The sequence below is a fragment of the Nicotiana sylvestris genome, chromosome 7, assembly GCF_000393655.2.
Source record: "Nicotiana sylvestris chromosome 7, ASM39365v2, whole genome shotgun sequence".
In the NCBI taxonomy this organism is placed as follows: domain Eukaryota; kingdom Viridiplantae; phylum Streptophyta; class Magnoliopsida; order Solanales; family Solanaceae; genus Nicotiana; species Nicotiana sylvestris.
The window spans coordinates 80,040,659-80,051,450 of NC_091063.1; the positions used below are offsets into that span (position 1 = coordinate 80,040,659).

The window sequence follows — 10,792 nt, forward strand, 5'->3', positions numbered from 1 at the left end:
TGATCTTAGTTTGTCTGTACATTGCCCTCTTCCTTCTATTCATCTTGATCTCCTGTACCATTACCAGGAACCTATGATAGGTCGTGAGGTACTCATTCGGGATGACCTTGAAATCAGTGCATAAACCTCTATCACACTTTCTACAGAGAAGGTAATCAATCTGAGTCCTGGCCGTGGTACTCTGGAAGGTGACCATGTGCTCATCCCTCTTCAGAAAACTTGAGTTAGCTATTACTAAATCAAAAGCTTTAGCGGAATCTAATAGTGGGGTACCTCCCTCGTTCCTATCCCCAATATCGAACCTGCTATGCACATTATCATAACCTATAGTAGTAGCCCCAATACGGCCATTGAAATCAACAAAAAGCTTCCCGGTGTGCTAGATACACGCATCACCTCATCCAAATCCTCCCAGAATTGCCTCTTGACCTCTTGGTCCAAGCCTATTCGAGGAGCATATGCACTAATCATGTTTATAGTAAGCCCTCCAACTACAAGTTTAATACTCATCCTCCTACATTTACCCTTTTAACCTTGACCTCTAGCTCCCTGAGGTCTCTGTCAACTAAAATACTTACCATGTTCTTGCCTTTGTTGCCTCTTGAGTACTATAATTTAAGTTCGTCTACATCCCATGCCTTCGTCACCACTCATCTAGTCTCCTGGACATATATTATGTTGATCTTAGAATCTTGCTTAATAATTTCCCTTTGATATTTTTGTTTCGATGAGTATGCTTTTCTTCGTCTTTCTTCTTTTCTTTCAAATCTTGCTTGAAGAGTATGGTTTTCATTTCGTGATTCATTCAAACATTATATTTATTTAGGCTGCAAAAACAACAATTATGAATCTACAAATTTTGAGAAATTGCGAACTTTTTGATAATGTAAATCTTTTGCAAGTTAGGACCGGTGTGAAATTAATTAATTAAAGCCTAGTGAGGTATTTGGATAAGGTTTTAAGAAAATAATGTATTTTTAAATAGTAGCAGAAGTTATTTTCAAAATTTGCAAAACCAGCTTTTCACCAAGCATTTTGTAACCTTGGCCAGATATAAATTGATACTCTAATATTGGTAAACGTACTTTTTCCAAATTGAATAACAAATCCCTCGTCATCACGCAAGATGAGTCTGTGGTTGGATTCTAAAAAAAGGCTAACCAAATAAAACTATTACTTTTTAAAATACATTTTGAAAAGCACTTATATGACCGATTTTTTTTTCTCAAAATAGGCAGATATCGAAAGCTTGACTAAACAAGCTATAGGATTTTCTTAAAATTTGTTTACGATAGCAGTACTCAACCGACCTGCTTTCAATTCTTTTTTTCCATTTAAAATTTTGAAGGTATCTATCTCTTTGCGAACACATCATTAATGTGTTCCTATGAATTGAATAATAATTGGAAGGAGAGATAGTAGTGGTCAAGCAAAGTTGTAATCACAATAATAGCAATAAATAATAATATTGCTATTATTATTATTATTATTATTATTATTATTTATTTATTTATTTATTTATTTATTTTCCAATCGCTATGGCCCGATCCAACTCGCTTAGAATTGAAATATTGTTATTATTTTATATTTTCTACATTTCAATTTGTGTTTTGTATAATGTATCTTGTCATGAAGTATAAGGCAAATTTCTAAAACCTATAATTTTAAATATATCTTAATATTTACGTGTCTATAAAATTTGAAATTTATAATAAAAGTAAAAAATTTATCATTTTTTTCTATCAAAATTGACAAATAAGAAAATAACGTCAATAAATTGGAAGGGGCAATATTGCTATTCTAAGGTCGTAAGTAGGAGAGACAGACGGACAGGTCGGGTTGGATATGAGCGGGTCGAAAACGAGTAATGTAAAAAATGGATAAATTATCCGACCTGACCCATATTTAATGCGGATAAAACGGGTGAACCGTCGGATTATATGGGTAACCATATTATCCATGGCTTTTTGAATATTATTATCATTTTTGGGAGAATTTCTAATTTCCAAGGCTTGAGGAACCCCCAATTTGAGTTTTTATAAATGTAAAAATTAAACTCATTAGTTATTCATTTTCTAAGTGAATAATATAATTCTCATCCATATTTGATCAATTTTTAAAAATTTATTATCCAACCAGGGAATAATATGAGCGATAACTGTTCTGTTTTGCCACCATAACTAGGGGGTCGCAAAATGGTTAAAAGAAAACACTTAACCTCTTATATCATCCACTAAAAAATGGGTTGGATAATGAACTTTTTAAAAATGGATCAAATATGGATAAGAACCATATTATACATTTATAAAATGGATGACTAATAAGTTTAACTTTTATATTTGTAAAGCCTCAAATTGGGGTTCCTCAAGTTTGAAAGATTAGGAATTCTCCCAAAGTTGTCATATTCAAGAAAACATAGATAATACTCATATTATTCCGTCTTCTATCCGTATTAAATATGGATAAGGTCGAATAATTTATCCATTTTTTCATTACATATTTTTTACCCGGACTATATCCAATCGGACCCACCCATTTGACACAAACAATTTGACTCTTTTGCGGGACAAGCTGACAGGTCCATCGAGTCGCTCTTTCTCGAAGTAAAAAGGAAAAAGTTCCCGATAAAGAAAGGTAAGCAGTAAGCAGCTTCAGAACAAGTTCATCGTGGGCGAATTCTCAATCGGCGCCTTCTTCTCGAACCCTACCTTTCTCTTTGAATTTTGATCTTCTCTCATTTACATCATCAGGTCAAATCTTCACTTTCCTCCTTTTCATATTACGCAAGATCTGCTTTAGTGCCATATTCCGTACGCATATGGTCATTCAACGTGTGCTTTTGGAGCCTTTGTGTCAATCGACTTTTAAAAAATATATATTTTGTGCTATTGATTAAACAGTTCTAAGAGATCAAAAGCTGCGATGTTGGGCGTTTTAAGGCGCAAAGTCGTTTCTAGCGCCTCTTCTACTTCGGTAAGAGTCCTGATTTGGCTTTTGTTTTGATATATAATGCTTTCTGTACAATAAGTTGGTGAAGTTATTTGATGTGACGAAAATTTTTCTTTTGCTGGGACAGTGTGTAAGGAAATCTCTGCATACGGTTCGACCTGCAGTAACTACATCTAGAATTCCATCTGCGGCAGCAGTAGAGGTAGTAATGCCTATTTATGATTTATTCTTTTTTACTTGTATTTTTCAGCGGATTTTTCCTGTCTTCCGGTAAATATTGATTTCCAGTTCTTATTAAGATACAAAGTCGAACTGTAGTTTTAGGGAGGTGAAATTTTCGTTAGGTTGATTTTGAAATATCTTTTGCACCCCCCCCCCCCCCCAAGAAAAAAGAATAAGAAAAAGAAGAGCTATTTTCCTAAAGCTCAAGTCAACTTCTTGGTAAGTTGTTAAAATGTTGTTATTTTTAAGACAAGCACATAGTTTAGCCACAATTTTACAATCCTTGATCTTCATCAATCGGTAGTTAATACTATTGGTTAATGAAATGAAACAACAACAACTATGCCTCAGTCCCAAACAAAGTTGGGTCGCAGATATGAATCCTCACTTCTTTCTTTAAGCTCAACTCATATCATAATCAATTGGCAGTTCATACTATGGGTTAATAAAAGTATCATTTTTATTTAGGTACAAGTTATCAAGTTGTTTTTCACATTGTTTTCTTTAGTGCTGTAGTAAATCTATTTTGGATTTTTGATGCACTGGTTTCAAAAATTGTGTAAATTTCAGGAATCTAATTCAAATTTTACGATGTCAGTACTCTAGTCATATCTATTATTGAGATTGCCTGTGGTTTATCCTTACCCTCTCCTTATACAATCTGTTAGTACTAGCCCTTCTCGCTATGATTGCTTCTAAAACATTATGCTTTGACTTAGTATGCTTTTCAGATTCCATGATGTACTGTCTATGGAAACCCTACTGAGACTTAACCATTCATCAGACATTTATCTCCTCCCCCCCCCCCCCCCCAAAAAAAAAAAAATTATGTTTGAACGCGAAACTTTATGCTATTAGTCTTCCTGCTATTCTATTTCTAATCCCGCTTAGAATGTTGTTGTAACTTATTTTGAATACGAGAACAGACATCACCTCTTACTAGACAATGTGGTCATGCGCGGAATTTCAGTCAGCTTGTGCTACCTGGTACGTGTAGTTAATCTATGATAACTTAATACATTCATACTGGCATCATGCTGCTGTTATAATTAACTCCTACTTCCTAATACAGGGTGCTCATCGAATTTGAGGCCAGAAAGGTTAGTGTCTATTACTGCTAATACACCTTGCATTTATTATTTGAAGGCTTAGAGCATGAACAAATGCACAATGTCCTTCTGAATTAGCCATTCTACATTTCTCTGCATAGGTCAAACTTGGTAAAATTCACCATGCCGCTGCGTTTAAATTTGTTATTTGCATTTCTTAGGACCTAGCTCAGTATTTTGGAGCTGCTTTTGTGTTTTCATTTGCTCGTTTGAGCAACTTAAAACTCAGGCGCTCTAAATAATTACTGTGTTATCCACAAGGGAGATGGAGATGGGTAGACCTCTGTTACTGAATGTGCCTATATTAGAACGACAGTGTGTGCATATCACATAGCTTGATTTTCCAAAAAGAATAACAAATTAAATGACTTACACTATTCTTTATCGCTAACTAAAGACTTGCACTATCATACACATTTATAGTCAGAAGACAATATTATAATTGTTGAAGTTTGTGTGACTAATTTCTTTGTTGTCGACAAGATCATATTTAACATCATGTGGTTTTGAAATTGTCTCAAGCATTTGGGATGTACTAAAATGATATAATCAATAGTGTCATACATATTGGGGTTAGTATTCACCTGTTTCTATCTGTCTTTCAAATCTCAAACAAGCTGGGGTTGGCTATATGAATCTTCTATATCCATTCTTCTATATCCATTCCGCTCCAACTCATTTCATTCCATTACTCAATAAATATGAAGTATACTGAATATCATATTTTTTCCTATAACCAACTAAATATACTCCTACCAAACAACTAGGCTAATGCAAATTAGATGGCTTGCTTATAAGCACTTGAAGTCTTAACATGAATTAAATTATATCCAGATCTCCTTTCAAGATAGAAAAAGGAATAGTATTCGCAGATAATTAAATATGTTACCAATTTTAGTTGGTTTGTACTAAATCAAGCCTGGATGCTTCATTTTCAGTTCAACCAAAGACCATATGCATTTACCAAATTCAAATTGTATGGGTTTCGGGAATGTTCGGATGTCATAATTTTTCGTAAGGGTACCTTGTTGTGATGCTTGAAGTTTCTTTCTTTCATGTTAATTAGCAAAAATACAAGACTTGGTGATTGTTAACTCTCTCACTATATATATACACACACAGTGGCGAAGCCACATGGTAACTGACCACCCTTCGTCGGAAAATTGCACTGTGTATATATGTAAAATATTACGTTTTAGAGGTATATAACATATTGAACACCCTTTGCCGTAATTTTTTTTTAATTCTTTCAAATTTGAATACCCTTGGAAAATTCCTAGTTTTGCCATTATGTGTGTGTGTGCGCGCGCGCGTGCGCGTGTGGATATATACATGTGTGTGTGTGTCTGTGTCCAGTTGGTTTATATGAATTAGTACATTGCTTGCAGGGGAGCTGTTATCAATCTTTGGTCAAGTCCAACGCTACCGAATTGGAGCAGGCCATTCTGTGCAAATAGTGGTATATTTCTATAGTAATTAAGCTTTGCTGGAATCTCGATACAAATGAAATTAGTCATGCATATGCTTACAATGTATATGATATCGTCCAAAAATGTTATATCGTCTCTTGGTATTGTTCCTACAATTGATCATGGTTCCATCTCCTCTGTTCTTTAGTGTTTTTAAGCATTTTCAGTTATCAGTTGGATACCTTGAAGTCAGTTGTACCTTCTCTCCTGAATGAATATCATCTCCACAACTTCTAGTGAAGATATCAAACTTATCAGTTGGATACCTTTCCTTTTCTTTTCTTTTGGGATTGAGGTCTTATATAGATATTAAACAGCGGTACAGGTATTTTATTATTTCCTAGTATTGTGCCGAATGTTTGGCTGTTAGTTATAGACTTATAGTATTTGTATATTTCAATATGGGAGTTAAAGAAGTATTTGCATTATCTATCCAAAGGTACATAGCTTGTAAGCAGTTCCAACTCCATGTCAAGTTCTATATCATCTCCAGCAACAAGAATATAATTTCTTTTATCAAAGCAACATATCGTCATTATGATCGACATCAATATCATTAAGAAGAACTGACCCCATCATCTGGAAACTATGTAATCCCCCCAAGGTCTGCTTCGCAACCAGGGGCAGACGACAATAGAAGCCTATTGAATAATTAGAATGCATAAGCTGTGAAAGAATATGTCATGAGAATCAGGTTTTGGGAAGATGGGTTTTATTGAGGTCTTATATAGATATTAAACAGCTGTCAAACATGGGTTTATTTTTTGCAATGAAAGGAAAATCAGGTTTTGGGAAGATACATGGCTGGTTCATACACCACTAAAAGACCAATTTTCAGATTTTTATAATCTATCGTTGTGTCACAATGGGGCAATTGCAGATTTCTGTACATCGCAAGGCTGGAATTTGAGTCTTAGAAGGAATATTAGTGATTTGGGAAATGGAGAGGATAGGTCTCTTGCTACAAATGCTAAGCAACACTGTTTTGGACCACGCCAAAATGGACTCTATCAGTTGGAAGGGTCAGTCCAAGGGCATTTTCAGTTAAAAACTGTTATAGTATGTTGGGTTTTAGCAACAATGAGTTATGGCCTTGGAAAAAAATATGGTACAACATGGCACCTTTAAAGGTCTCTTGCTTCTCTTGGATTGTGGCTAAGGAGGCATGCCTCACAAAAAACAATCTCCAGAAGTGAGGTTTCAAGCTGTGCAGCAGATGTCCTTTATGTGAAGAACAATATGAAGAAGTTACCCACCTTTTCTTGCATTTCAGGGTTAGAAGCCAGTTATGGAACATGTTTTTTTCAATATTTGGTATGCCTTGGACCATGCCTAACTCCATTACAGAAATGCTGAAGTACTGGACCAGGGAGGGTCTATGCAAGCAAGCTCAAAAGACCTGGAACACTGTTCCTCAAGTTATCCGGTGGTCTGTCTGGCTTGAAAGAAACAGTAGAATTTTTGAAGGCAAAAGAAGAAATATACAGTGCCTTAAACTTCAATTGCATTTTGTTGATTGCTTTTTGGTGCAAACTAGTTTTTGTACCAGATGTAGATGATATTTTAGACGCAATTGCTGATTTGCACAACCTGTAATTACGCCTGTTGCACTAGCTTAGTGCAAATATATATATAATATATTATTTACCCATAAAAAAAAAAGAATATGTCATGAGAAGTTAATTCATTAAGTTTATTGACCCTTTCTTATAACTTAGAATCTGGTGGAATAGAAATAAGAACTGGTAGGAAATTTGTACTTGGTTTATAGTTTGAACGATGGGGGAATATCTAAGGTGCATTATGAAATCTGCTGGATGCTTCTTCATTAAGTTTATTGACCCTTTCTTATAACTTAGAATCTGGTGGAGTAGAATTATGAACTGGTAGGAAATTTGTACTTGGTTTATAGTTTGAACGATGGGGGAATATCTAAGGTGCATTCTGAAATCTGCTGGATGCTTCCATCTTTTAAATTGTTTTTTCATTTGCTTTCTCCTCTTGTATGTCAAACCTTATCCCTTCTCATATTGCTTCTCTATAATTGTATTGAAGGTGACCAGGTTGATGCTGTTGTTCCTTTTATGGGTGAATCCATAAGTGATGGGACACTGGCCAAGTTCCTGAAGAGTATGTGTTTGTTGATATTGTCCGTGATCTATCTTCAGTCCGGTGGTATTCGTTAATTCTCTGAACTGTCTTTCCTCTTTCCTTTTCTTTGAGCAGATCCTGGTGATAGAGTAGAAGTTGATGAGCCAATTGCTCAGATTGAAACAGATAAGGTACATAGCTTGAAATGCCATCTAGTTGATTTTAGTCTCACCTTTTTCTTAGGTCTCTGTGGAGATTAATGGCTTATATATGAATGATTTTTACTTGGCAGGTAACCATCGATGTCACCAGTCCTGAAGCTGGTGTAATCCAAAAGGTAGAACATCCTTAGCATTGGAACTCTGCCCCCCCCCCCCCCATTCCTAAGTTTATTTTGCTTGTATGTTTGGGTCAATGGCTTCTGAATCTGTTTTTGAATATTTGTAGTTTGTAGCCAAGGAAGGGGACACTGTCGAACCAGGCTATAAAGTTGCTATCATTTCAAAATCTGGTGAGGGTGTGGAACATGTTCCTGCATCTGAGAAGCCATCTGAAAAAGCAGCTCCTCAGCCATCCCCCCCAGCTGAAGATAAGAAAGAGGAGAAGGCAAAACCTCAAGTTGAGACTACTCCTGTTAAGGAAAAGCCGAAGGAGAGTTCACCTCCACCCCCTAAACGCTCTCCTACAGAACTCCAACTTCCCCCCAGAGAACGGGAAAGACGAGTGAGTCAACAATTGATGCTGTTGTAATCTCATTTTCATGGCAATACTTGTTTATGCATCATTCGCAATTACTACGTGTAACTTTAGAATTCTGTTTTGATGACAGGTTCCCATGACTAGGCTCAGAAAAAGAGTTGCCACACGTTTGAAAGATTCTCAGAACACATTTGCAATGCTGACGACGTTCAATGAAGTTGATATGTAAGTTTGAACAGTGATTTGGTATTAAACAGATCATCTTTTCTGTGCTAATATTTCTGCATCTTTATTTAACCAATATTAAACCTGAATATTAACAGACGTGCCAAGTCAGCAGAAAATTGATCAAGTTTGGTTTGGAAGATTTAGATCTTGATGTTAATATTTTCTTGAATTTTATATACAGCACTTCTACCAATAAAAAAGAAGTTTTTAAAACGGCAACTGAAATTTGTAAGTTTATAACTTCCGTTTCTATTTTTTGCTCTTCTGATATAGGAGAGGTGTAGTGGGCATTTATCATAGGTATTGAAATGTTTGTTTTGCATCTGTGATGAGCTTACTTTCTTCATTGGTTCTCTTTTCAGGACAAATTTAATGCAGCTCCGCACTGATTACAAAGACGCCTTTGTTGAAAAGCATGGAGTGAAGTTAGGATTCATGTCTGGATTTGTGAAAGTACGAATAGGAAAGGCTGTTTTCTATTAATTTGTATACTTCTTGTGAAACTCTGGCGTAAAATGCTTATACATATTTCAGGCAGCAGTTAGCGCACTCCAGAGTCAGCCAATAGTTAATGCAGTTATTGATGGCGATGACATCATATATAGGGATTATATAGACATCAGTATTGCTGTTGGTACCCCAAAGGCAAGCTAAACCTTTCGTTGCCTCAAAGTTTTAGATTACATGGAAACTTCCTAATCAGTCTCATTTTGTCCTTCAAACTTCTCTCTTTTTGGTTCTACTTTTGAGTGTTCTGGCCACTGTTTTTCTCCATGCTCAGGGTCTTGTCGTACCAGTTCTCCGCAATGCTGAGCAGATGAATTTTGCTGAGATAGAGAAGACAATAAACGGGCTTGCTAAGAAGGCAAATGATGGAAGTCTATCCATTGATGAGATGGCTGGAGGTTCGTTCACAATATCAAATGGTGGAGTCTATGGAAGTCTTCTCAGTACCCCTATCATAAATCCTCCTCAGGTATGTGTCTTTGTGCAACATAGGAAGTGGTTGCAATTGCCCTGTCAACCTATCTCACAATCGAAAATTTGCTGGTTGATTTTGTAGTCTGCTATCTTGGGAATGCATTCAATAGTCAGTCGCCCAATGGTTGTTGGAGGCAACATTGTTCCAAGACCAATGATGTACATTGCTCTGACATATGATCATAGACTGATTGACGGAAGAGAGGCAGTGTTCTTTCTGAGAAGAATTAAGGATGTGGTGGAAGATCCCCGTCGTTTGCTCCTTGATGTTTGAATAGGCAACATCCTCTGGCTTTTTATTTTACATGAGAGTACACTCAAGCTAAGAACCAGAATAAATGGCGATGGCAAAGTTTTGTAGGCCTTGGATGTTGCTCTAGTCCTGATTATTTACTTAGTTGCAGCAAGCTATACTTGAGATTTGCAGAGCCGTAAAGATCTTGCGTTCCCCTGAGGTTCACCAACTATGCTTATTTTTTGTTTATATATATTATTATACCAACTGTAATTGTATTCGAATTGGGTCTTTTTGCATTTCTGCCCTACAGCTCTTTGGCTTCAGTATTTTCTTCTGCATTGGAATTAATACACGTTTGAAAATTCATCCTTGAGTTGCATATTTTCATGCCAGAAGGCACTTATAGTATTCTAAGCAACTAGTATTCATATCTGTGCGTTGCGTGGAAAATATTAAATATAAGTTTTCACAAGAAAATATTACATATAAGTTTTCACAAGAAAATATTACATACGCACAAAGAAGCATGTAAGTGATATTATTATTTTATGAACATGTAAATGCACTGGATATTCATACATTCAAGTCTACTCAAATTTTACTATTTTTTCTTGAATTACAATTTAATTATTTAAGTACTAGGAAGAAATTGAAAAAAAAATCAGGATAAAGTTTGCATTTAAATATTTAAAAATATTTGTATCTTTTTTATTTTTTTCATGAAATAGTAGATAATATAATATATATAAACCCTTCAACTGATAAATATTGGTGCAACAATGTTAAAACATATCAATATTAATATA

General features: G+C 35.4%; 1 protein-coding gene across 1 annotated transcript; it reads left to right on the forward strand.

The window, feature by feature from the left end:
* Positions 1-2,606: 2,606 nt before the first annotated feature.
* Positions 2,607-10,359, forward strand: LOC104218123 (dihydrolipoyllysine-residue succinyltransferase component of 2-oxoglutarate dehydrogenase complex 2, mitochondrial-like). Its single transcript, XM_009768525.2, has 15 exons — positions 2,607-2,750; positions 2,901-2,973; positions 3,077-3,151; positions 4,098-4,158; positions 4,244-4,271; positions 5,669-5,739; positions 7,805-7,879; positions 7,976-8,031; positions 8,133-8,177; positions 8,288-8,563; positions 8,670-8,764; positions 9,130-9,220; positions 9,302-9,412; positions 9,549-9,743; positions 9,831-10,359. The coding sequence occupies exons 2-15, from the start codon at positions 2,923-2,925 to the stop codon at positions 10,020-10,022; spliced, it is 1,422 nt and encodes a 473-aa protein (XP_009766827.1). The 5' UTR covers positions 2,607-2,750; positions 2,901-2,922; the 3' UTR covers positions 10,023-10,359.
* Positions 10,360-10,792: the final 433 nt, after the last annotated feature.